At 46.2% G+C, this 26,187-nt stretch overlaps 1 protein-coding gene and 1 long non-coding RNA gene across 3 annotated transcripts in view; one reads left to right on the forward strand and one right to left on the reverse strand.

Annotated features, from left to right (window-relative positions):
* The window catches only part of LOC308193986, a 318,815-nt gene that overhangs the window by 161,406 nt on the left and 131,222 nt on the right, over window positions 1-26,187 (reverse strand). The gene's annotated exons all lie outside the window — the stretch shown is intronic.
* SEPTIN11 (septin 11) overlaps window positions 1-26,187 on the forward strand; it is a 66,419-nt gene that overhangs the window by 30,703 nt on the left and 9,529 nt on the right. The window contains exons 4-10 of one of the 2 annotated variants that reach the window (XM_080589234.1): window positions 1,964-2,150; window positions 4,224-4,385; window positions 6,117-6,213; window positions 7,900-8,068; window positions 12,592-12,724; window positions 13,751-13,938; window positions 21,702-25,778. In XM_080589234.1, the coding sequence (XP_080445360.1) occupies window positions 1,964-2,150; window positions 4,224-4,385; window positions 6,117-6,213; window positions 7,900-8,068; window positions 12,592-12,724; window positions 13,751-13,938; window positions 21,702-21,717 (952 nt within the window). In that variant the 3' untranslated portion in view covers window positions 21,718-25,778. Of the gene's footprint in view, window positions 1-1,963; window positions 2,151-4,223; window positions 4,386-6,116; window positions 6,214-7,899; window positions 8,069-12,591; window positions 12,725-13,750; window positions 13,939-21,701; window positions 25,779-26,187 lie in introns of those variants that run through there. The other variant, XM_080589235.1, reaches the window with a different exon arrangement.

Raw genomic sequence — 26,187 nt, forward strand, 5'->3', positions numbered from 1 at the left:
ACTCTGGACAGCCTGTATTCTGGGCAGCCTACACAGTCCCTTGTGTGCATCCATATGGGCTTTTCTGTTGTGTGAAAACCAGTCGTTCTGTGATCATGGCTAATAAGCTAATTAATGCATTTCCTACATCTTAGAGCCATATACTCCCTCACTACAGTAATCCCAGCTCCCTCTGGAGAGTTGTTTACAGCCCTCTTCCCTGCACCTAACAAATTGAGGGCATGCTGTCCGTCACCATGTGCACTGAGCAAAAGCTGCTAGGGTGCTTGGTAGGTAGGTGACATCAGTTCTTTGGCAATGCAAGCTTAAAATGGAAGCCTCCACCAAGACTCCTGTTAGCAGAACAGGAATTGAACAGGTACTTGATGGAACAAGTACTGTTTCCCATTCCACAATGAAAACTTCAGTTTTTAGAAATTACTATTATTTTTACAATGCTTTGTTTCTGGAATGCTTCCTCTGTTCCTGACCTGACAATAAAGTGCAACCGTTGCCTCTGTTTTGCTGCTCCTGCTCCCAGCCAGTGCAGAGAGACAGGCGTGTGTGCTGGAGGAAGCTCTGCGCATCTGACACTGCCATATGCTCTCAGGCGAGAACAAAAGCTGCTCAGAAGAGGAGCAGGTGCTCAGAGCGGGGATGCTCTGCAGTTTGTTACTGCCGGGTCACTTTGCATTTGCTTCATTCGGCAGACAGGAGCCAGCAGTATTGGTAGTGAAGCCCCTACAGCTTCCCTCTCAGGCCACTGGGGAGAGGGGTAGTTACAGGGCAGCAGGGCAGCTTTTAGGGACAGCTTTCGTTTTGCTGTGTCCCTACACAACACCACAGCAGTTGGGGTTTCTCTGTGCTCCTGGCTCAAGTCCTACCCGTCCTTTTCCCCTCTGTTTTGCTACAGGTCTTTCTCAATGTGATCTGCCCCATGTAAGGTGAAGTTGCAAACCTGCCTAGTGAGATTTTGTGAACATTCTGTGCCCGCAAATTAACAAACAGTGCTCAGCAGTGTCTCGTGGGTCTCTGGTGTCAGTGGTCATTGTGCAGTACTGGCTGTCTTCTGCCGTAGCTCTTGCTTGGTTAATTGAGCAAGGGTCTTTTACCTTATCCAGGCTTTTCAGCAACTGCTCAAACAGCTGCACTGGCATCTGGAGCAAAGGGACCAAAACCTTGTTGGCTGCCTGTCAGAAAGTTGTTTCTGGAGAACCTGAAAACACCTGGTTGCCTCTTTCTTCCTCACAGCTGTTTTTCAGCAAGCATGAACACTGCTGTGAGTCCAGTACTTGAGGCAGTGGGAATATTGTCCTGGTCTCAGTGCCCTCCTTAGAGGGCTTCCATGTGTTGGAGGTCCTGAGGTGTATGAAGGGGCAAATGGAAAAGTTTCCTTTCCAGCAGGACAATAAATTAAATCAGGGCATGTTAAATTATGACCGAATTTTCTCCATCAAGATGATCCTGCCCAAACAGTCTTAAACATGCAGTGATTCTTGAGCATTGCTCACGAGTTTCAATTCCTGAAAAGTTCCCTTTTTTCCCTTATACAAATCTCCCTTTCCTCTTTTTAGATCACAAATAAGCTTTCGGACAAGCTAGGGTAGGTGTTGACTTCATAGTTAAATTTTCTTGTTTCTGATGATTCTCAATGACATTGGCAGAGCAGCCGTTCAGGCTTTAATGGGAGAGACTGCATAATACATTTCTCTTCTGGATAGCAGCCTTGTGTGGTTTCCATGCACCTAAATTCCAGGGTTTCTGCCACTCTTCCTTGCTAATAAATCCATAATAACCTCTCTGTGCCTCAAGCAGAAACACAAACCTGGTCAGAAGGGACTGTAACTTGGGCAGGGAGGGTCCTGTGAGCAACACTTGTCCCCTTAACGTGCAGAGCACCTGTGAAGCTTCCTGGTCCGTGACCTGTGTGGTCCCAGCAGTGAACGCCCTGGTTTGCTCAGTGCTGTGTCTTCTCTCTCATCAGCTACAAGCCCATAGTAGAATACATCGATGCACAGTTTGAAGCCTACTTGCAAGAAGAGCTGAAGATCAAGCGATCCCTGTTCAATTACCACGACACCAGAATTCACGCCTGCCTGTATTTCATTGCACCAACTGGACACTCGCTGAAGTCTCTGGACTTGGTCACCATGAAGAAGCTTGACAGTAAGGTACTTGCTGCCCTTGTTATGACCGTTGCTTGGCACTGCTGGTTTTTATGGGTTTATGACCTTGCCACAGACCTGGCTAAACCTGCACAGAGAAACACCAGCTGTTTTTAGCAGTGGGGATTGCAGAGATGTGGTGTGAAAATTTTATTACCTTGGGCTGGCTGCTGGGATAGCTCATAATTCACTGGTTCATACATTGCAGAGACTTAATAAGAGTGTGGGCTCTTACCCTCTTCCAGTCCCATCTCTGGGAAATGGAGATGTTAAAAAGTTAAAAAAGTTAGGAAACTGGGCTGCTTTGCTCCACAGCTATACTGTAAAACTAAGTCTGAGAGCATGAAACTATGTGCTAAGATGCTGTAGGAGCCCACTGTTCTTGCTGCTTTGCTGTGGTTTAACTCAGCCAAGTTCACAAGTGGCAAATTTGTTCACAACTGAAAGACCAGTTGGCTGCTGGAAGGAAAAAAAAGGATGTTTTCCTCTTTCAATCCGTAAATAAAAATGAGAGGTTTAAGTTGAACTCTGCTAGTTTAGCACTTATAAAATATGGTTGCCATCTCTATTTCACTTTGTCCAATGATTAATTAGGTTTCAGTACAAAACCTTGTATAAGTGTGTGTGAGATGGGGAGAAGTACATCTAAAGCACTTAAGGACACATTACCAATCAATGAAAAACAGATCAGAATGCTGTGTCTGCATGCTCTAGACACAAACAGTGATTTGATCTTCTAGGCATTTGTAGTGTTGCTGTAACCATGATCTGATAAACGACAAGGATCTGAATAAATGTGTTACCCTCCTGTTCCTTGTTAGCAAAACCAGGAACCAAACTTGCGGTTTAAAGCCTGATATCTTACTAGATAACCTAAGAAGTTTTGACCTCTCTTCTTCCAGGAAAAATAACCGATGTACAAATGTAAAATGAACAAGTATTTCAAATGAGGTGCCTGTGCTTCTTTGCACCATGACTGAGCAATTTAAGTCTGTCCACTTTGCACCTGTGGCTCACTGGATCCTGATTATGCAGAAGATAAATGACAATGGTTCTGTACTTCCTAGAGCAGCCTATCGATTGGGCTTTATGCAGTGATGGAGAAGGATCCCTGCTCTAGTCAACTTAAAACAGGGTTATGGAGATTAACCCAAAATGAGCTAATTGGCATTTGTCTTCTGTCTTTTGGCAAAAGGGGATTTAATAACTCCAGGACATCCTCCAAACAGAATTAAGTGATGTAGTGTAAGGGGATTTTCAAGTACTGTAGATAAAATCCCTTCGTATAGGTCAATATTAACGTCTTCCACACTAGCAGTATTGCCCACCATTGCAAGGGAGGAGAGTGAGGGTAAAGTAAATCCTGCAAGATAAAAGGAAGAAATTGTCTGTCTGGAGTGAGAAAGAAAGGAAAGGTTTCCTCCTCCTAACACGTCCTCGCCTTCTCCCAGCAAAGCAGGTATTCGCTGAGCATGGATCCATTCAGCTACACCGAGAGTACCATGCTATATCGCTCCGGCTTCTAGATGCTGCCGCTGTTTGCCATCCTGCTACCAGCACTGCAAACTGTGTGTGTACAGAAGAGTACCAGAAACCCATCTTTAATTTTTATGTTAACCACATCACGCTGTTCTCTTTGGTCATCTACGAGCCGTGTCAGGACAAACCTGGATGTCCCTGATAACAGCACCCGAGCAAACGCCCGCAGGAGGCTATTGTCTGAGCGTGTTGCCTGCAGCCCTCCAGCCCGCTGCAGCTCAGAGCAATGCCTAGATAGTAGTTTCCTTTTTTTGGAACAGCTCGTAATGGTCTGTGACAGCATTTCCTGTCCAGCCGATTCGGACAAGGAGGGGAATACGACAGGAAATAGCGTGGTGCCAAATTGCATTCGACTTCTTTTTAAGGCCATCATTGCTGCTGCCTGAATATCCTGGCTGTGACAGGGGTGCTGCCAGCAAGCAGCCGCAGGGAAGGCCTTCCGCTGGCTGGGTGGTGGCTGGCGGTGCTTTTGGACGTGCCATGTGCTGTCCCAGTGACACAACATGGCCCTATACACAGGGTGCTGTCCTTGTCTTGCAGGTGAACATCATCCCCATCATTGCCAAGGCAGACACCATCGCAAAAAACGAGTTGCACAAGTTCAAGAGTAAAATCATGAGCGAGCTGGTCAGCAACGGCGTCCAGATCTACCAGTTCCCGACGGATGAAGAGACAGTGGCCGAGATAAATGCCACAATGAGCGTATGTTTTCCTTTGAGTTTTGTTTGCCTTGGTTTCTGTGGGCCTATCCCTGAGGGCAGGGCACATTGTGCCATGTTTCCCTTGGCTTTAAAACTCCAGTCTGAGCACTGAGATCAGGCTGGCCAGAAGGCTTTTGGAGCTGGAGATACCTGTAAGACGTGGGCTGCCTGGCCTGATACACTTCGTTGTCTGACAAACAATTCTCCTCTGGGCATTTTTCATATCCTTCCCCTCTTGCAGTATTCCCATCTCAGGAAAGGAAGAGGACGGGAGGCAGGTCAGGCAGGGGGCTGGGGTTTGGGTTTCCTGTCCCAAACGACCACTTGTTGCTTCATGGGGGTGAATCACTTTTGTCTTTGTTTTGCTTTTCGGCGAGAGCAGGGGTGCTGTCGGTGCGTTCCAGCTCTCAGGAGGGCCAGCGGCCATCAGCAGCATGGGCTCTGGCTTTCACCTCCTTCCCCTTCCTCCAGCAATAGCTACAGGAATTGAGGGGCAAATAAGGCTGTGGTAGAGCAAGAGTTTACCCTGGGTAACAACAATTCACCATGGGCCTGACTTGCAGTGCAAGGGGAAGAGCGTGAGCCCACAGTTTCTGGCAGTGACCCGCATCACTGCGGTGCCCTCAGGGCCCTTGGGTGGCTTTAGTGGGTCATGTAGCCCAAGAGGATGTGCTGGTCCCAAAGAAAGTTCATGTAAAATGAGCAGAAGATTGAGTTATCTGCATTTTACAGGGAGCAGAGGCATTGCAACCCATTTCCTTGCAACTTGAAGGTTTGTGGGAGTTTCCCTGCACAGCTGCTTGTAGACAGGAAACTTTCATACCCAGCTGGATATCAGACCCTCTCCAAACCTCTGTATCGCCTCCTGCTTTTCTCTGTCTGTGTTGTGCTCTCAGCAGGGAGAAGCTGGCACAGGGAAGGGATGTGCTCCTGCCAGGGCATTGCATGTGCGGTGCATGCCTTGCCCTCCTCTGGTGCAGCCTGGCTGCTGGGGAACTTTGCCAGTTTTAATCACGTCCTCTCTGCAGCTTGGCTTCTTCCCTCCTGCCCAGCCTGCGACCACGACCTGGTGGCCAAGGCGTGCACTCCCAGAGCTTGAGCTCAGCCCTTTCGGGTGCCGTTTGGGCAGGGGACAGCCCAGGGGAGGTGAGCTGGCGGGAGAGGCGAGCTCCCTCCTGGTAGCAGCCGCGGTTCTGGGAGCAGATCCCAAACTGTTGCTGCCACACCCACGGGGAGACCGGGACATAGCAGAGCTCGGTGACTCAGACACGTCTGCCCTGGGCTGGGTTGACTCGGCTCTTCCCCTTGCACACAGTTTTGCCCTTTTTAAGAGGAAACATTAGCAGTTATTTCTAGCAGCAGAAACTCCCTGATTTTTTAGCCTACCTTGCTTGGGAGCATGTATTTTATTTTCTTTTTTTTACTGTTTGACAGTTATTTTTCCTCGGAGTTCAAGTTTGTAAGCCTTTTTCTGTGCTGAACATAGTCGTGCATTGTAGTTACATGTAAAATGTGTGCATCTCTTTTATTTTTAGGACTGCAGAATTTTGGTCTTTGCGAAGGTTTTTAATCCAAGCTGTCCTGCTGGTCTTTCTAAAACACCAGCTGAATTGGAAAGGCACTTAAGCAACTTAAACCCAGCACAGCTGCCACATAAACAGCTCTCTTCAGAAACAGTCCCTGGCAAGGCAAGAAAGGAAATCCCTAACCTCATTGTCCCTTTCCTCTGTAGGTCCACCTTCCATTCGCTGTAGTTGGCAGCACTGAAGAAGTGAAGATTGGCAATAAGATGGCCAAAGCCAGGCAGTACCCCTGGGGCGTTGTGCAGGGTATGTTACTGAAATCACGAATGAGTCCTTGACATCTTCTCTCTTTCTAATGAAAGGTGCAGTGATCTCTGAACGCCCCTTATCAAAATCTGTCTTGAGAAAGCAAGATTGCCACTCTGTCTTCTCTGTGAAAACAGGGCTTTGCAACCTAACGCTAGTTTTGGAGGGGGTGGGTGGGGTTCAGCGTGGCCACTTGCTTTGGGAAAGACCAGGGTAACCTCACTAGGAGCTGTTGAATCTCTAATTAAAAAATAATAACCTTTCTCTGTTCCATGTGCTTTTCTGCCAGCAGTAAAGTGTGAACAATGGGGAAGGCTGGGGCAGCCGAGTGGTTTGGACTTGACACACAAGCCAGCATACAAACATGTAGCTGGGGGACTTTTCCGGGGAGGGGAGCAGGTGCTCTGCCCTGCCAGCTTGAAGCGGGAGCAGAACTAATTCAACACTGACTGCTTGGTGTGTCTTTTCCTGGCGTCCTAAAACGTGGACCTGTGGCTTGAGTATGCAATCCCCTCATAAAGTCAACCAAAAGCACCTTTGGAGAGCAAAGTTTGGCTTGGGCTATGTTTGCAGCCCAGGCTGTACCAAAGCTCCCAAAGAACAGGCTGGTCCTCGCCTTCCCAACCAAACTTTGAGACCGTGGTGGTCTGTTTGTGGTTTCAGCTGCACTATTCAACTGGAGAACATCCCAGCAAGCTGCAGGGGAGCGTCCACAGGACAATTCTGCAAAACTCACCCAGTTTATCTCAGTAATACAATCTGACCCTGAAGCAGCTTCAGACTTTCTGTCTTTAGCTGTGTACGCCATGGGGTAATACTCGGGATAACTGGCAGTTAGGAAAGAAGTTAATATGTTTGCTAAGTCTTGTACTTGACATGTATCCTGCTGGGTTCTTGCTGTTCCCAGGAACTAAGACCAGATAGTGTAAGAGATTTAGTTGGGTACTAGAGGGACTTTGAAGATCTGGCCCTGAATTGTCTCTTTCCTCTGAGACAGCTGCTCTGATCTGAGGGGGAGCAGCTGGAGTGCTCTGCTGGGTCCCCAGGGGCGTGCTGCAGAACTATCTGCTAGCAGCAGAGCTGCCTGCTGCTTGCGGTTGTATCTTAAAAAGAGAATTTCCACCCCTTATTTTTAAGCATACCCAAACTGTGTGCAGCCTTCTGGCCACAGACTCCTGTAGGCTGAACAGCTTGGTCTCCCAGGAGCTGACCAGGGCACACCGAGCTGTGTTCTGCATAGAAATGGTTATGAAAGCATGATTACAGCATCTCTGCCAGGGTCTTCTCATATCCTTTGTTTTCACCATGGCCACAAGCAGAGTTTCTGCTGCCTGCCTGGACCTCTGTTGGTGGCTTACGTTTAGAATGGATTGGAGTGGGAATTGCAATCCCGTGTCCAAATGGGTCGTCATCACCTTGCTGGTGCAGGGCTGTACAGAGGCAGCAGCTCTGTGACAGATGGGAAGCACGAGAATTGTGCAACTCCACTGAAAGGCTTTGAACTGATGCCTGTGTTTGGCATGGGGTGCTTTCACCCCCAGTTCAGCAAGATGTTTTGGTGCAGCTTGTCTTGGAGCTGTACTTGCGAGCTTGAAAACCTCTCAGGCTTGCTAAATTGGGGCCTGGGTCCAGGGAAATGGGGGACCCTTCTTCGTGCTCTTTGTGGATGGTTTGTCTTGTTTGCAGTCGAAAATGAAAATCACTGTGACTTTGTGAAGCTGCGGGAGATGCTGATCCGAGTGAATATGGAGGACTTGAGAGAGCAGACACACACCCGACACTACGAGCTGTACAGGCGCTGCAAGCTAGAAGAAATGGGATTCAAGGACACGGATCCAGACAGCAAGCCTTTCAGGTAGGAAAAGATAACTTAGGCCTTGAACAGCCAGAGAGCTGTGAGGTCTTCAGGATGCCAGCATTTGCATGGACCATGGAGGGAATAGCCATGGTCACTTAAAGCAGCCGAGATCTGAAGTGTGGCTGGGGAGTAAGACTTTGTGCAATGCAATCCTGCCCCCAGGACTTACGCTTTGTACAGGGAAAACACAGGAGAAGTTTGGCTGGTTGACAAAGCCAATTCTTGCCTTAATGCTTTGAAAATGTCTGCAACCATGTAGGAGGGCTATACATGCTTTCTAAAGCCTGGAAGATATCACCAGGGTGCTTGAAGGCAATGTTTTTTGAGAGCAGGATATGCCCCATTTCAGAAAAACCTGTAACCTGGGAATTTAGGAAGAAATACATGTCCACCGACCTTCCCGCATCCTGTTACTTAATATTTATCAATTTTCTTTGCACCCTTTGAGCTCCCAGTACTCAGTCACATCAAATGTAAGCTGCTGGCTGTCTCTTGCAAGGCCTGTCAGTCTATCTCCTACCTGTTCTCCATCAGCTGATACTAAAAGGTGTCCAAAGGAGTGATTTCTAAACAGTCCTCCAGTGGAAAGCAGTTTCTCACTGGTCTTTGCAAACTGAATTTACTGTCCACTGCTCCACTGGGCAGAGAGGCTGCTGTGATGCAGAGCCTGCCAGGAGGATTGCTACTGTCTCCAGGTTTCTTTGTTTTCTCAGCATCATGGAAGGGGGCATGTTTTTGTAAAACATGGTAAGAGCTGGTGTGTTGGTCTGCAATCAGGTCTTGTAGGCATGCCTGATGGGGAACAGTTAACATCAGTTAACACTCCAGCTTAAAAATGCCAAGTCATCAGGAATAAAGCTCATGTTGGAGTTGGAAAGCAGATTTTTGGAAAGCAAATTCCCCAGGAACTTCTGATGCTTTCTGCCCCTGGAACGAGGCAGGTTTTGCAATCATAAGGTGATGTGTTAGTGCCCCCTTTCCTCCAACGTAGACTCAGCTGTTTTGCTGCCAGCTCACTCTGCCAGGTACAACAGCTGGGTTTTTAAAAAGTGCATCCAGTGCAGCTGTGTCTGTGCTGAGATGAAGCCGATTCATGGGTGGGGGTTGGTCACCAAGGGGAGATCCTGAGATAAATGTTCTTGTTGACTCTCCTAGGGTTTTCCACAGCTGGTGCAAGGTGCCGTGTGAAGACAGTGCTATGGTCTGATGCTTGAGGTTTGGCTTACTGCTAACTACAAAGTTTATGCCGCCTCTGACAGCTTTATTGGTCCAAAGCCCAAGTCATTAGCCAGGAACATCAGCTGTGTGGGAATTTGGGAGTGAATGTTTGTTTTCTTCCTCCGTTTCCTGTTCCTCCCCACCTTTTCTCCAGTAATTGCCCCCCCTGCCTTAGCAGCATCCCACGCTCCTCTCTGCCCCAGGGGAAAGGAGTCAGGATTACTCAAGTATCTTTGCATTGACAGTGGTATATCTCTGTAGCACACGTGCATGTCAGGAATTGACGTGCCAATCTTGAGATGGTAGACATGGAGCTGGCTTGTGCAGATCACCACAGATGCGATTCATCTTGGATATTCAATGGGGAAAAACCAGGTGGGCTCCAGAGCAGAAGGCTGAGCAGGGGGCCTCGTGCTCCTGTTTCTGGAAAACAGCAGTCCACAGAGAGCAGAGCGAGGCCTGTGCCACAACACAGAGTTTGCTTCAGTTCAGGATTTGATTTGTGACTTGTTGAGGCTATGCAGCTGCATTTCTTTTGCAGTGGAGAAACTGTGCTGAGTTCTGTTACTGAGCCCAAGTGTGAAGCTTTATTGGATTTCCTTTCTGGAGAGCAATGGCTTAAGATGGGCTCAGCCCTTCCCTTCCAGGAATCTGAGGAATTTCCATTGCTTCCTGTGCACGAGGCCTCTTTTGACCAAGCTATAAGTAGAAAGGAAATGAAAATGTACAGAATTTCTCCATCTGGTACGTGCTAGTTCAGAACAGTTCGCTCTGGCTGCCTCCTCCCTCCCTCTCTCCCGTAAACAAACAGAACCCATGAACCCAAGCTGTTTGACTGAGGCCGACGTATGTCTGAAATGAGGGGAACAGGAGGTTTGGTTCTCTCTGTTCTTCTTGAGACCAGCAACCAAAGCCATGCTTTTCCTGCTGGTACTGGGAGACCACTGCTCTTCAGCCAGTTTGCACCAGGGAGCCCTTCATAAATCTCGGGGCGAGCTGGGCAAAAGAACCCAGCAAACTGTTGGTGCTGTGTGGGCATTTGCATGAGGTGTGCAGAAAGGAAGCTGGTGGTGGCAGCGAGACCGACCTTGCTGGCAGAGACCCCGCACAGCTTGTCCTGGCTGCAGGAGGGGAAGAGGGAGCCCTGGGGAGCAGAACCGTAGGTTTTTGCTGTGTGAAATGGGGTCCTCCACTGTACAGAGCCCCCTCTGCTGACCCGCGTCCCTTGTGGGCTGGTTTCTCTGTTCTGGTTAATTTTCTCAAAATATTTTTTTAAAGACAATTATTTAGAAGAACATCCTTCAGTGTGTGTGAGGTTATGTGTGTTGGGGAATGCAGATGCTCTTGTAACCCAGGTTCATATGTTTGTGTACTTAAAAAGCAAATTCCCTTGTCATCTGTGTCTGTGAGAAGCTGTAGGGATCCCAGTTGGTTTGGACTGTTATTCCCTGGGGCTGGAAGTGTTTTTTCATATGCAGCCTAGAGTTGCCAGGCCAGTTTCTCTGTGAACTTAGCTTCTCTGGAAGTCAGAGTCACTTCGGTAGAGATTTAGGCTTTCTGGCTTTGGGTTCTGGCAAATGTTTGATTGAAGCTGGGATTAGCATTGAACCTGGGAAAATTTAACAGCAAGCCTCTGCCCTGGCTCCTGCAAGCCTTTTTCTGCTTGCCTGGCATTGCAGTGTTGGAAGTGAGCTTTGCAAGGAAAGGTTTGCAGTGCAGGATACAACTCACAGCGTGCGGAGCTTTCCCTTTCAGTCCGCAAGGCTCTGCTGCTCCCTAGGACAGGATGTCAATAACTGCAGATTGCATTTCTGGGCACTGAGCAGCAAAGACTAATCTGCACTGAGAGTTTTCCTAGGCTCCAGCCAGTCCCTTCAGAAGGGTTTATAAATGGGGGTTTTAATGTCCGCAGTCAGAGGATTAAGTCCAAGACTGAATTTTAGGGAGGCTTTGATTCGAGTGGCCCAATCTCTATCCGCTGTGACTGGAGTGGTTCTTAATTGAGTTGAGAATGCAAAGATGCCTCTCGCTCTGTTCTCACATGAGAAGATTTCTGCAATTTGTACAGTGAGTCTTTTTGGTTTGTTGTTTAGGAAGCTGCTGTGGTCAGCTGGAATCATGGAGTTACTTCACACTGACGGGTGCTGTGTAATGTAAGAGCAGCTCAGGCGGCTCCTTGGTGGAGTATCTTAAGAGGAAATCCAAGTGCCCATGAATTAGCAGTGTTAGCCCAAGACTTGAGTCTGTGTGTCCAGTTTTGTTCCCCAGTTCAAAGAAAAAAAATATAGCCACAGACTAGGAAAGACAAACCCTTGGTTTTAATGGGATTAAAATGTCCCACTGGCCCAGTGGTTAACGCGTTCCTTAGGTGCATGCGTGCAGCGCATCTCTCTGATAGCAGTGGAGTTTTCATTTAAAAAATGTAGTTTCAGAAAAGCTTCTTGGGGAAGTAGTTATCATTCCCACACTATCGTAAAGGCTGAAATACCCAAATCCATGTAAGGAATAAAACAAAAAGGAATTTGGCATCCAGAGTTCCTACGAGGCCCTGAAAATCTCAGAGGTGCATGGACAACGTGTTTGTGTCCCAAATATTTGCTGTGATATCTCAGTGCTGGGGAAATAAAGGAATGTGAAGAAGTAGAGGGGGGAATAAAGGAATGAAAGAATCCAGTGGTGTGGTTATTTGGAGCAGGAATGCTGCCAGTCATTTGCAAAGACTGTCTCCCTTGAGAGCTAAAGGAGAAAGGAGAGGTCTCCCAAGGTGGCTTTATCTTAATAAAGCTCCTGGTCTGAATCCATTAGCAGTGAATGTGAAAGTTAATTTTGCTTTGTGTCAACATCATGCTTAATGAACTACATACAACCAGATTTTGCTCTCTGATATGCCTGTCTCTGCTCAACAAGCCTTGCACTTCAAATGAAGAGATTCAGGACAAACAGCGTGAGAAGCAAGAAGGTGTGAATCAAGCAGGTAACAAGCTGTGCTAGCATTAGGGGTTGCTTATGCAGTGGCTGTATATTTTGGAGGACAGGCATCCTGCCTGCTGAGTGATTTACAGGATCCTTAACGGTGTGCTCATTTTTGCTTGCCGGTTTGTACCCCCGCTGACACCCCTGTTGCTGCCATCTAACAAGATAGGACAGGTTTCTGTGGAGGGGTTCATGCCTTTCTTGCAAGTCAGGGACCTCTGGTGACGTTTTGTGAAAGGACGATGCGGTAAGATCACCAAAGGCTGGAAACTCATGACTCTGCTTGAAACATAGCTCTGACTCTTTGTTTTTTTTCTGTGTTTTGACAGTCTCCAAGAGACTTACGAAGCAAAGAGGAACGAGTTCCTGGGTGAACTCCAGAAGAAGGAGGATGAAATGAGGCAGATGTTTGTCATGAGAGTGAAAGAAAAGGAAGCAGAATTGAAAGAAGCTGAGAAAGATGTGAGTATATCATAGCTCAGAGGGTTGCGTATGAGAGTTTGAGCTGGGATTTTTCCAAGAGAGCCCTGAGGATGCGGGCACCTAGATTCCAACATCAAGCCTGAATGAAAAAGGGCTTGCCAGGCATAACTAGTTTGAGGGAGCAGATATGGACTTGGTTCCCAGTCCTGCCATGGGCTTGTGGTGTGACCTCATCACACAAGCACTGTGCCCATAAAATGGGGCAGCAGTGTTCCCTGGTTTTGAGATCTGAAGGAGGATATATACCTTGAAGTCTGTGGGAGGTGCTGCAGTGATAGAAACAACTGCTGTGGCTGTGTGCTTCCACAGAAATGCCAGTCTTGCTGCGTCATAGTTCTCACTGCTCCCTCATCTCTTCATTCCCACACACAGGAGAGAATGTTTGCTTCTTGAAGTAACATTGATTTGCAGATCTCCAGTTGTGCTGCAACCAGTGCTGCCCACTAGCAGTCACTCCTGTCTAGAGACTTTCAGCACGTAGGTGAAGACTCCCCAGAGGGCAGTAAGTCCAGCTCAGCACAGTCCTGGAGGGATGTGACAGAGCTCTCTGAGAGCTGCTCTGCTGTGATTTGCTCAGTGTGTATGAGCTGATGCTGTGGGCCAGGGAAAACACAGACATCTTGCCGGGGGAGGCAGCTGTTTCTCGGGCCTCATGGAGGGACAGAGAAGTGCCCCAGTAAAGAGCATCAGCTTGACTGGCTGTGGTTTTTTTTGCATTGTATGAGCATGAGAGAGTCCACTAGGAACAAGGCAATGAGGGATGGAACATGGGGCTTGGACACAGAGAGAGAGCTGTTGTATTCCTATGGCAACTTAAATCCTTCCTGTGTGTGTGTGTCCATTGCATTTTTTCACGAGGGCAGATTTTTCTTGGGGGACAGGTCAGTGACTTATCAACTCAGTGAGGCCCCAGTGCTAGTGGGACCACTTCAGGCATTGTTTCCTGTTATTGGGGTAAAACGTTCTTCCCTTCCCCTCTAATTCTTATTTTCTCTGCCCTGCCAGCTCCATGAAAAGTTTGACCATCTAAAGAGGACTCACCAAGAAGAGAAGAAAAAGGTGGAAGACAAAAAGAAGGAGCTTGAGGAAGAGCTGAATAACTTCCAGAAGAAGAAGGCAGCAGCTCAGCTATTACAGTCACAGGCTCAGCAGGCAGGTTCTCAACAAACCAAGAAAGACAAGGACAAGAAAAAGTAAGCGGATGTCACCCACATCCTTTGTAGGGCTTATTACAGTTTGGGGGGTTGTTTTTTCTTTCTTGCTGCATGTCTGTATTTGCTTTTCCCCATTACCAGACTGGAAACTGGGCTTTTATCAGCCTGATCAAATAAAATATTTTTTTCTAAAGGGTGGGCCAGGGACATGATCTTAATTTTTTTCCAGAAGAGTACCTTCAAATTTTGTCGAAGTCTGACTGAAGTCTGACTGGTATGGGAGAGCAATCAGATGGTGGAGGTTTGACCCGTGATCTGTCCAGCATCTTCTGGAATAGCTCTGGGTTGTTCTGAATGCAGATTTATCTGCCTGAGCCAAAATTAAAAAGGGGTCTTAACCCATTCCTCCTCTCACCCAACAGTAGTCCCCAGTTCCCATTCTTTAAGGTTATAGTTGTAAGTAGAAGTAGATCAGAAACCAAAACCGCCATGTTATTTTAACGTGGAAATCTTAGTGCCAAAAGTGAATACTTGGAAGCTTGCTTTAAAGATGAGAAGTTTTCTTTGTTTTTTAAAAAAACAAGCAACTACTATGGTACCGTAATTGCAGGTAAATGGCATTTGTACTTGTATCGAGTTGACGTTATAAGCTAAGAAACCCCCAATACCTTTTAGTAAAGACAATAGCACTGTTTTCTACTATTTTATATTTGTATACTAGGAGTATAATCCTCTACCCTCCACTATTTGAGATTTCTGCAACTTCAGTAGAAACCAAGCTTATCTGTGGACAGTCCCTCCCGTGGTCAGCACTGGGAGGCAGGATTTTCAGATGTGCTCAGCGTGGACCTAACTCTGCTTCCGTTGAAACTGGAGGAACATTGCCATTGATTTGGGCTCAGAGTTAAGTCCCCGCAGAGCTTTGCTGAAAACCTCTCGATTGATCCAAATTGGTGTAATCTCTTTCTTGCAGCCTGTACTTGGAGATGGTTATGTTTAGTTTGCTTATTAGTGCAAAAGTCTCATATTTATTACATGATACTGGCTACTTCACCATCCTTTAAAAAGCAGAATACAACATCTACTTGGATGTGGTATGTATAGTGAAGCCAGATAAACATTGCAGAGGTGAAGTAGACTGCACAGCTTGTTTGTACAGCGAAGCAAAACAGGTTACTGTACAGAGGCTGTTTTGAAGCCTCCTGTTGTAAATTCCATCCACTTTTTCCATACCCAATAAGGGGATACTTGTGCAAGTCTTTTCTGGGTTATTTGTGATAACGGCGCTAGTTGATAACTGCAATCAGGAAAGCTGTAAAGATGCTAATACAGCCAGTCTCATTGGGAAATGCTTCTTTCTTCAATCCACACACAAAAATGACAGTTCCACGCTTCTCTTAAGAGCCAATACCAAGTGTGTTTAAGTCAACTCTGGCAGAGTAACCTTCTCGAGTAACACTAAGCTGTAACCATTGAAAGAACCAAAACGCTGGCAGGAATGTGATAGAGACACTTCTGTCTCCCTTGCTAACCTGAGGACTTCAGCCAGGCCGGGGTGGGCCTGTGAGGCTCTGCTGCATTGCATATAAACCAATATATTTTTATAGTTGGGGAAGTTATGCAGATGCTTACTGTACATCCCCTGTCTCTACTACTGGGTCGGTGGCCATCATTCATTGCTTCTGCCCCTGCCTTCCTCTGCGGAGGGAGGGGTGGGCCTGGGGCTAGTTCCTCAGCTGATGTAAATTGAAGTAGCTCCTATGGAGCCGTGCTGCTCTATGCGAACTGAGAACTTGGCCTTTGGCACCCACTGAGATATGTAGAGTGATTGTGTGCTGCATGCTCTGCTCGGTTAACAAAATCATTACAGACCGACCAGTGGTATGCCAAACTGTGGAAATAAGTGTCTGGCAGCTGTTGTCCCAGCATGCTGACACGCCATTCTGCGACGGTGCCTGTGAATCGGATAGGTTGAAACGCCGTCTTCTCTCACCTGAGAATTCAGACGTGATGGCCCATTTTCTAAACACAATAGAAAAATTTCAAGACCCATTTTCTTATCTCAAACAGAGTCGGTAGTTAAATATCTTTTAAGAACTCTGCAATCAATTATTTCCACCTCTGAGATACCAGAGTAATATGAAATGGTTGGGGAAGTTTTGTAACTTCTTGTAGCCAGGGTTAGCTACTGTTTGCTTCTGTGAAGTTGGTTGGTACAAGCACAATGTTGTGGGTGTGATTCATTGACGTTTCTAGCAGCTGTGACAAACAACGCAGTTTCTGCTTTGCTGATGCATTTACGGAAGTCCAGTCATGAGGAACACGCACGTCTGTAAGCAGTGTGCCCTTTCAGTGTCGCTCCACACCAGGTGCAGCAACTGCTTCAATGGTTCTGTAGTGTCTGAATTACTAACGGAAGCTTTAAAGGGAAATGCTGATGTTTCTGCCTTGTAGCACATCCTGGTTTTTCTAAGGCTTTTGTGCGCGTCAGCTCAGGCAGCAGGAACAACTGCAGGCCCAGGGCAGAAGCTCGGAGTGCATTTATTTTCTTTACCTGGCCAGACAGGGGATCCCCAGAGCAACAGCCGGGCAGGGGCACGCAGGTGGGGATGCAGGCGCTGATGAGCTCGGTCCATGCTAGAGGACTGCTGACCTGCTGTTTACACCTGCTTATCGAGAGGCCACACAGGTGTGGGTTTGCCACTCTGCTGTCATCTTCAGTGTGCTTTGATCTTCTCCATACCAGTGCAGGGAGCTCAAGGGTGTCCCGTAGGGCACCTCCAAGTCTACCAAACACCTATGTTAGCTACGCACACATGTGCTACTTGTCAAACACGTAGAGGATAAACAGCAACAGTTGTGATAGGTGTATTCCTATGCTACTGCTCTCCAGGCTGTACGTACTCCCAGCTGCAAGGTCACTTGAACCTATTTACAATCCTTCTTGACAATCTTCTGCTTTTAACGCTTTTCCTACTGTATTCCACCCCCTTTGCTCAAGAAGGGGCTGGCAGCGTGGGGCAGGGTAACATACAGAGGCATGTAATAACATAAAGGAAAATGAATTAACATATAAACATATAACGTTCTCAATGAGATGCACCACACATCCTGTCAGAGACTTAAACCACTCAGCTAGCCAGGCATCGCCAATAGATGGTTTCTCTGGGTGCATTAAGTGCTGGAGCTGTTGAATGTCATCCTGCACACTAGCTGGCTATGTTGAAGCAGCACATGCCTTCAGCCTTGTGACAGCTGTAATGATGTTGAAGAAGGAGCTAGTACATCACCAATCGATGCTGTGAGGTTCCTTGGCATACAGCAGGTACTTCCAATTTTAAGGCAATTGACTTGTCCATTTTAAACCTTGTGTGGGGGCAGATGCCAGGCACTCTATATTCTCTACTTGGTAAGAATAACAATGAGGAATTGGTTACAGTAAAGGCCAACCAAACCCAAATATTTACCTATTGATCTTGGGGAAATATATCCAGGGTAGGTGCTTGTAGTACAAGTCGATAAAGCATCTTGAGCCAAACCATGATAAGAAAGGAAAACAGGGGTGTCATCTCCTTCCAGTAATGCATTTACAGTTACTCCAGATTCTTCAGCCAATATTCTTCTAGCCTTGGTGGCTTTAGATGATGTAACCGCCCACACAGATTGAAGAGCTATGGCTTGTACTTTTTCAGATTGAACTTCAGTTCAATGTTTTTTTTGCAACACCAATGACATTGTTTCATTGCTGTCTACCCTAGACAAGGCACAGGTATTTGTCATAGGTACCTGAAATATAAGAACTCAAGAATCTGATGTAAACAGAGGGTGTAGAAAAAGGGGAGAAGTTGGAGTACTGAACCGTACTGCATTCTCAGGGTTTATTATATGAGTCTTTACGTGTAGACTAACAGGTTGCAGTCCTGCTGAACAATCATAGAGTCATTCAGCTTGAAAAAGACCTCTAAGATCGTCTAGTTCAATATTTAATCTAGTATTAAAGACCACCACTAAACCATGCTACCAAACACCACATCTACACATTTCTTGAAGACCTCCAGGGATGGTGACTCAACCACTTCCCTGTGCAGCCTGTTCCAATGCCGCACAACCCTTTCAGTAAAGAAATTTCTCCTAATATCCAACCTAAACCTCTCCTGGTGCAACTTGAGGCCATTTCCCCTTGTCTTATCACTTGGCACTTGGGAGAAGAGACAAATCCCCACCATGTTACAACCTCCTTTAAGGTAATTGTACAAAACAGTGCGGTCTCCCCTGAGCTGCCTTTTCTCCAAGCTAAACAGTCCCAGCTCCCCTGGCCACTCCTCATAAGACTTGTTCTCTAGACCCTTTGCCAGCTTTGTTGCCCTTCTTTGGACACAAGATTTGGACAATCTGTCAGTGTAAACAATTCGTACTTGAGGTGTTGTAATAGGATCATAGGACAAACAACTCTCTTCCTAGTCAATTGCTGCAGAGGGCGCACTGATACTGCAAGACATAGAATAAAAATTCTCTGATGCTGTAAAAGTCCCAGAGAAGTCTGCAGTTGTTTTACTGTGGTTGGTACAGGAAATTGCCGAACTGTTTGCTGTACCTTGTTTGGTAGTTCTCTAATCTGTCCATGCCAAACTGTTCCCCAAAATTGCACCATAGTTTTAGGGTCCTCTATTCTCTTTGGATTCATTGCCCAGCCTTGGTCCTGTAAGTGCTCTTTCAGGGATTCAGCAGCTGTTTTGACTTCTCGTTGTGACTGCCACAATCAATAGATCATTAATATAATGGTAAACAGTGTTGGTACCAACCATAGTGCTACATCAGCTACTGTCCTTTAGTGGCAAATGGCGGGTCTGTGTTTATATCCCCGAGGCAGTATTTAGAAAGTATATTGGTTTTGTTGCCAGATAAAGGCGAACTGGTCTTGGCTGTTTGAAGCAATGGCTATTGAAAAGAAAGCATTAGCAGAATCGATCACCACCTTGCAGGGTTGTGAATTTTTGCTATTTTTTTCTATGATAGTAACCGCATCTGGATTTGTAACTGCAAGTAGAGGGGTGGCTTTATTCAGTTCTCTATAACCTACAGGCACTCCCCAAGTGCCATCTGATTTTTCAAACAGGCCATGTAGGAATATTAATATCAGGCATGGTTTCTTTAATGATTTCCACTTGTTGAAGTGCCCCTGAATGGTTTGAGTAGTTCCCTCTCCCACCCTCCCCATCAATACCCAAAATACATTCTTTAATTGGGGCAATTGACAGCCTTGTTGCAATGGGTATTATCCAGTTGTTAAATTAGCAGTAGGTCAGAGGGACGGGATGGGATTTCACCCCAGTATGCAGATCTGTGGTGTGGCTTCTTTATTGTTAGTATTACTGTGTAATACAGGAACTTATTCACAGTAAGTGAATTCACAGCTCCAGTATTCCCCAGAGCTACCACATGTAAAACCCCTCCAGACCTACACTTTGTAGTTAAAGGAACATAGGGACGCCAGTCCCCTTCACCATAAGAGGCTGCCGTGGCAGCAGTTCTGGGGGACCTGCCAAAACTTCATTTCTGCTATTTTGGCATTTGACAGGTAGTGCTTTGCTCTGAGGTGGCAAAGGAGTCCAGAGTGCAGGGGAGGCTTTTTTTTTTTTTTTCCACTAACTTTTGCCATCAGTGAAGCATTTCTGATGTTGTGATCCTATTTATTATTTCTGATGGTGGGACACCACAAGATCATCCCACGTTTGTTTCCTCATCACCTGTGATGCAACTCCTTTCAGTTTTGCCTCCTTTCCTTTATTCACCACCTGCACCGATGGTCCTGAAGTTACAGCCCCAGTTTCCCTCAAGGAAATTGCTAGGGTGCCTACATTATACCAGCAGTAAGGTTTCTAAGGTTTCAGTGAAGCAGGCACCCCTGCCCCTCTCAAAAGCTGCCTTTTGGTACTTTTTGTTACTGCTGCCCTGCCTGGGTTGGATCCCATAATTGCCACACGAGCCATCCATATCTGCTGCACTAAACTAATACCATTGTACACCAGTTTCTGAGGGCTGATAGGAATTTGGCAGGTTCTGCTTATGGTATTAAAACTGCTGCACATGACCACTGAATGTAGGTGCAGTAATATCCTGCCCATCAGGATCCCTGGCATTTTGTAAGAGACCATATCCTTATTGTATCTGATCGTCACTGGCTATAGGGCTTAACAGATCTTTTTCACCCGTAAATAAGAGGATAGATGCAGCACTGCTATGCCAAGCTCACAAAACCCATGCCAGCATGCCTTCCGCCACTCTTTTGCTGATAGATCTCTAAAAATTCCCTAAAGTCTTTCAGGGACTTCCTTGCCAATCTTCCAACCTCAACCCAGACTCCTTGCCAATCTTCTGCTTTTAGCCCGTTCCTCCCCACAGCTTTAAATTTCTCCTTGTGCTCCAGTGCCGAGCTGGGGTTTGGGTAGGCAAGGCTTTCAGCCTTTCTTAGTGCTGACATGCACTGTGGTGGTGCTCGGGCAGTTGCCGCGGGAAATCCTTGCAATGCACAGTGCTTGTCACCTCCCTTAGGAAGTATTTCATGGGAACGCTTCTTTCCCAAGGTGGGATCTGATTTCTCCAGCTTGGACAACAGAGACTTTCCACCGTGCTGTACAAGCTGGAGAGAAGGCTCAGGGCCAAATCTGCTGCTGGCCCGATCCCATGAGGGAGAACTTGGCCCTGTTGACTTCCAGGCTATCTCTGCAGGAACAAGCTGTCTTCTACCTTATTTTTTTCTACTCCATTTCTCAGATTCCTGTACTTTTATGCTTTTTTCATCTTAAATTGTTGGCGATATTGCCTGATGACAGAGAAGTGTGCTGTTTTCAGGGCAGCACGTCTGTGTACCTCAGACCCTCACATGACCGTAGTACAGACATGTACACAAGTCCTCTCCTAACTCTGAGCATGCTGCCATGATTTCGGGATGGGACCATGCTTCAAACCCGAACAATCTGGAGTTGGTTCCTGGCAAAAAAACCTTTTGAAAATAGGAGCAGCAAATGGCCTCTTGCCTGTTGTTTGGTAGATCACCACGTGCATGCCTCAACATGTGTCGTTGGGTTACTCGCTCATCCTCGGCCCGCCTAGGAGCCAGGACCATCTGTTTGGGCTCTGTTTCTTTCTTCTGGAAACCAGATGGAAAAACCATTTTCTGGCTTCATTTGAATATAATAATTTCCAGTCCAATGTTGGCTGTCATGGGCCATGCTTAGTCCCAGAGCGATCCCTGATCTATCAGACAGCTGTAAGATGTATGTCAGGGCCTGGCCCAACACCCTGTTAAAAGAAGGTTTTCATGATGTCTGAAGGATCTGACTTGGGCTTGAAAACCCATGTTTGCTGAAGTGCAGGGAGACCTCATGGTGCTCAGCTTTGAGCTATCTGCATTTCAGAAAAGTTCAGGCACAGCTTTCTGCAACAGAGACCATGTTCACGTGATGAGAACTGGACATCTGCAGTCATGTCCCCCTGCAATACTACTTCTGAAAAAAAAACAAAGCATTAAGGCTCCAACTGCATGCTTGCATGGTTGGTTGTTCCATACTTCTTCCCCCTTAGATTTTTTTTGAGCTTTTGCTTGTCACATAGGCTAGAGCAGAGCTTAGTCGGGAGGTTCAATTTCTTTTTAGTTCTGTAATTCATCTGCATGCCCACCCACCGTAGCAGGTTGCTGGTGTTGGCTCTCCCAGCTTTCCTTAATTCTTTTTTTTTTTCCATTTTGGGTTCTATTATTGCTAACTTTTTTTTTGTCCTCTTTTTTTTTTTTTAACTTGCAGTGCAAGCTTCACATAAAGCCTGTCAAGCCAAGGATGTTCCTGCATTCACCTGCTTTTGCAGTAATGTGTCTCTGCCATCTGTTTTTTGTTTTTGTTTTTGTTTTTTAACATGAATAACTATTAACTCATCTAATAACATAGTGGGAACAAGAAGGAAGAAAGGTTGGGTATAGGACTGTGTGCCTCTGGAAATTCCAGGCGGGTGGGGGTGGAAGCAAAATGATACCATGTATTTTCCTGGGCAAAACCAGCAGCGATAAATCTTTTTTGGCACCAGATCTGAACTGAGAGTCAGGGCTGGAGGTCAGCAGCTCCGGGTGAGTGTCGTTGTGCCTACCCAGCTCTCGGAGGGCCGGCTGCCGTAGCCCTGTGCTGAAGGGGTCCCTGGTCCACAGAAACCAGCCTCAGGGATTTATTGCTGTCTGAGGGTTACAGCTGGGTTCCTGCTGTGGCTAAACCCTGAAGTTTAGTCTGACCCATATCCCTTCAGGAGCAAGTGTGTTAGAGCAAAACTTGTCCCGCTGTTGGGGAGGGAGGGGGGTATGTGTGTGTAGATAACAAAAGTTTAACTGACCTTGCATGCCATTACATTTGCATGATTTATTTTTTTTATTAGCTACTGTTTTTGTTGTCTGACCAGATAATATTTGTTGGCCTGGGTTTGTTGTCACGTCCTGGCATATTTTTACGGCCACCCTTCCAGGTCAGTGTAGTGTCTGCTTGCTGAGTGCTGCGGTGGGAACCGAACAGCGCTGCAGGTGCCTGGAACAGGGACCGTTTCTCATTCCTGCTTTCCATGCATTATTTCCCTGACCATAACCTCTGAAACCTCACTTAAAATAGTGCCAAGTTTCCAGTGTGCATGATCTTGGCAAGACTTAGCAGTGCTTAGGGAATCAAATGCCCAGGCAGAGGAAGGCGTGTACCCTTCAACATCCTCTTGCTGCCTTCAGGAGCATTCCTGCACACATGTAAATACAGACCTGCATATTTACAACATCCAGGTTTTCAAGTCAAGGTAATCCCATTTTATTGGCCAAACGCTGGTTAACATGAAAGTTTCAAATTAGGATCTCCATCCCTGGAGCAACCAGGGCAGAAAATGTGCTGCATGCCTAGGATGACTGCCCCATTGCCTGAAAAGCATCAGAAAGATAACACCTCGAACCCCAGGGAGCTTTGCACAACAGGTTAAAATCTGGGAGAAGTGCTTTTTCCAGACACGGATTCATGTTGAGGAGAGGCCAGAGGTTTGTTAAACCTAAAAGTGACTTGGGCTTCTCACAGGGGTGGACAAAGCAGCCAAGGAGGGAGAGAGGGTGCCCGGACACACTCCTTGTGCACCCTTCCTGCCGTGGGGACAGTGTCCCTTTCACATATCCCTTGAAAAGTGCAAATGAGATATCTAACGTAAGCCAGGCTTCGCTCTTTGGCCAGCACGGTGTGGAAATCGGTCTGTTTAATGTTTTATTTTCTATGCCATTGCTTTTCGGACAGAGTCTTTCCCTTCCTACCCAAGAAGTGGCGAGCCATGCTTACCCTATGACTGCTGGATTTCTTTCTCTTCTGCTGATGTACTGCCAGCATTTCCACTGCTCCTAGCTAGGTAGTCTCCTGTTTCTTTCTTTAAAGCACTCCTAAAAATAGCTCTCTCCACTTAAGTCTCACACTGCAGTTCTTTGCTTGTTTCTGGGATGAAATTTCTTGCCTCTCTGAATGTTCTTTAAAAAAAAAAAAAAGTCAGAATTATCACTTTTCTGGAGTTTTGGGTGGGGAAATGCATTTGGGGTTGGCTTTTGGGTCTTTCTGCTTTTTAACCCTCACTGCCTAAACATGGCTTTGGGAAGAGGATATCTAAATACAGTGTCTTGGATAGATGGCAAAAATCAGAGATGAGCAAGCTGGAAATAAAGTAGTTGTCTTTTTTTTTTTTTTTTCTTCCAATCATACCTCCTGGTCTTATCAACCACGATGTGCTTCCGTCAGGTTAAGTAGGTTTTCTAGAAGGTCATTTAGCAAAATAAAACTGGTTCTCGTGGCTTCTGTCAAACCTAACTTTAAAACCTTGAGTTATCAAGGAAGAAATCTGTTTGCTGGCATGGATTTTTTACGATCCCATCATATGCTCCTGTCTCAAGCCTGAATGCTTGTGGCAATATGTTTTGCTTCAGCTGTGTCTGTGCATGTCCTCTTTTTAATTACCAGCATTCTGTGCCAAGTAAAAACTTAATTTTAACGTGTATTTGTCCTGCTTCATTTAACAGCCTTTCCAAGGGATGTTTGGCAGGGGAGACCAGCTGAGTCTAGCCATTTTTCTTTTCTGACAGAAAGCCATGGCCAAGTGCATTAATGTATTTTTGATTGGGTTTCTTCCTCCAGCAAAAAGCAAGCTCTTTTGGAGAAACTGGGAATAACCATAAACTTGCAAAAGTGAAAGGTATTGTTTTGTTTTCTTCTCCAAAGGAGGAGTTAATAATGACTTTTTTCTCCTCAAAACCCCGGGCCATGTTTAGCTGGTTATTGCTGCACTTCTTTCCTTTACTTATGCCTTTTTTCACAGTAGTCCCTGGTTCTGCATGGAGTAAATGATACTCTCAAATCTATTTGGATATGCTTTCACCTTTGCACGTAAGTACAGTAGTAAGAGACTCACCCTTTCTGCTCACTACTAATGTGAGTAAACCAGGTGTGTTTTGCTGAGGACTTCTTTTAAGTCCACTTACGTACAAGTGGCATTGTTAAAACTATTTTAAAACTTCCTGTAATAACCTGCTTTTGCTGAGATTTTGGAAAAAAAAAAAGCCATAGGAACATGATATCCATCTGCTGTTGAATGTCTAAAGTTACCCTGCATAGCTTCCCTGCACGCCTCAATCTTGCAAATCGGCTGGTGAAACTGGGGCTAGACGGCTGCATGGTTGCATTGCTCATGAAGCATTGCAAGCTTTGATGTGCCATTAGACAACGATGATAACTAGCTGATGATGCTGCATGTCCCTAATAAGGTGGATTTCAAACCTGAGAGTAACACAAACTAGCAGGAAAGCACACAGGCATGTGTGTTTCTGGGACGATGATGTTCCCTAGGCATGGGACGAACCCCAGAAGAGAAAAAGAAACAAAATCCAGGTTGTTGAGAGGGGCCACGACTGCTCTGTAGAGGTGGGCGTGCACGTGTCTGGCAGTCCACTGAGAAGGTGGACATCACCCAGTAGCTCTCTGGGAAGGCAGGAAGGCGCCCTTCAAGCTCAGGGTCACTGACTGCATCTCCTTGCTGCACTGCAGCCTGTGGTGCCGCTGAGGAGTGGGGAAAGCAGCAAATGGCGCCTGCCCCCAGCTCCTCTGCAGCTCGAAACCTGCAATGCGTGTTGCACCCTCGCTGTATGTGCTTCTGGCAGCTCGAAGTCGTGCCAAGGAGATTTACATCTCTGTGTCTCTTTAAGCATGCCCTTATTTAACATGACCAGTGTTTCTCCAGGTAGTTCTAATTCTGCTTCTCCTAAAACATCCGAGTGAGAATGGAAATGTCTTTTTGTGTGTGATCATATCAGATGTGTCCATTTGACTCCAGTTACCATTTGCCCTTCTAAGGTGTTAGAAGCGTGTGTTTCTGTCTCTTCTCCAAGGACCCTGGTTGCATTTGCAGTACACGATATCCATGACACTCTCATCAGCGTGTATCAGCATGGGACTATACAAATATGAAGGGTTTTTTAATTAACAGAAAATAAAGCTGTGAACAGCGGTAGAAATATTGTATTTGTATACATTTTTAATATCCTGATTGCCTTAAACTATAGATGTAGAACTTTATTACCTTGCTATTTGAAAATAACCCATGTTTGTAACTAAATAATTGTGTAACCTACATACAGTGTTAATGCAAATTATATGTATGCATCTGTTAGATATTGTCACTTTATTTGATGTTAAAGTATTTCTTTTTTTTTTTTGAATTACAAAATGAATAATAACCTCATAGCATAAGCTCAGTTATTTCTTGTATATTCTTTAGGCTACGTACACAAATAGTGCCAACACTTGAAGTGGGGAGAGGAAATATATTTTTTACCCAAATGCTTTGGTCTTTGAGTTGCCTTTGTGACTTTGGTTTGCTGCTGCCGTTTCCTAAGTGTGATGGGAGGGATGAGGAAATTTGAGGTTCCCCAACAGATTGTTTTGTGCCATCAGGCTGTCTCTGTAGACTTGTGCTGGTGTTTTTTGTCAGTCGCTTTGTGTGACTGTCATGAGCCTTCGCGTGTTCCCTGAATCAGGTGCGGTGCCTTGAAGAGGTGTGGGCCCCTGCTGCTCCCGTGTAGCTGGTTTGTACGACACATCCCCAGTGCACTCTTTTCATTCATGGCTTACTTGCTCTAAAATGTTGTTCCTCCTTTTTTTTTTCTCTCTGTCTGTCTCTCACTTTCTGTTTTTCAGTTCAATTCTGAACCTCTGTTTCTTTTCTTTTCTTTTTTTTCTCTTCCTGTAG

Source organism: Anser brachyrhynchus, assembly GCF_964034855.1.
Source record: "Anser brachyrhynchus genome assembly, chromosome: 4".
NCBI classification, from domain to species: domain Eukaryota; kingdom Metazoa; phylum Chordata; class Aves; order Anseriformes; family Anatidae; genus Anser; species Anser brachyrhynchus.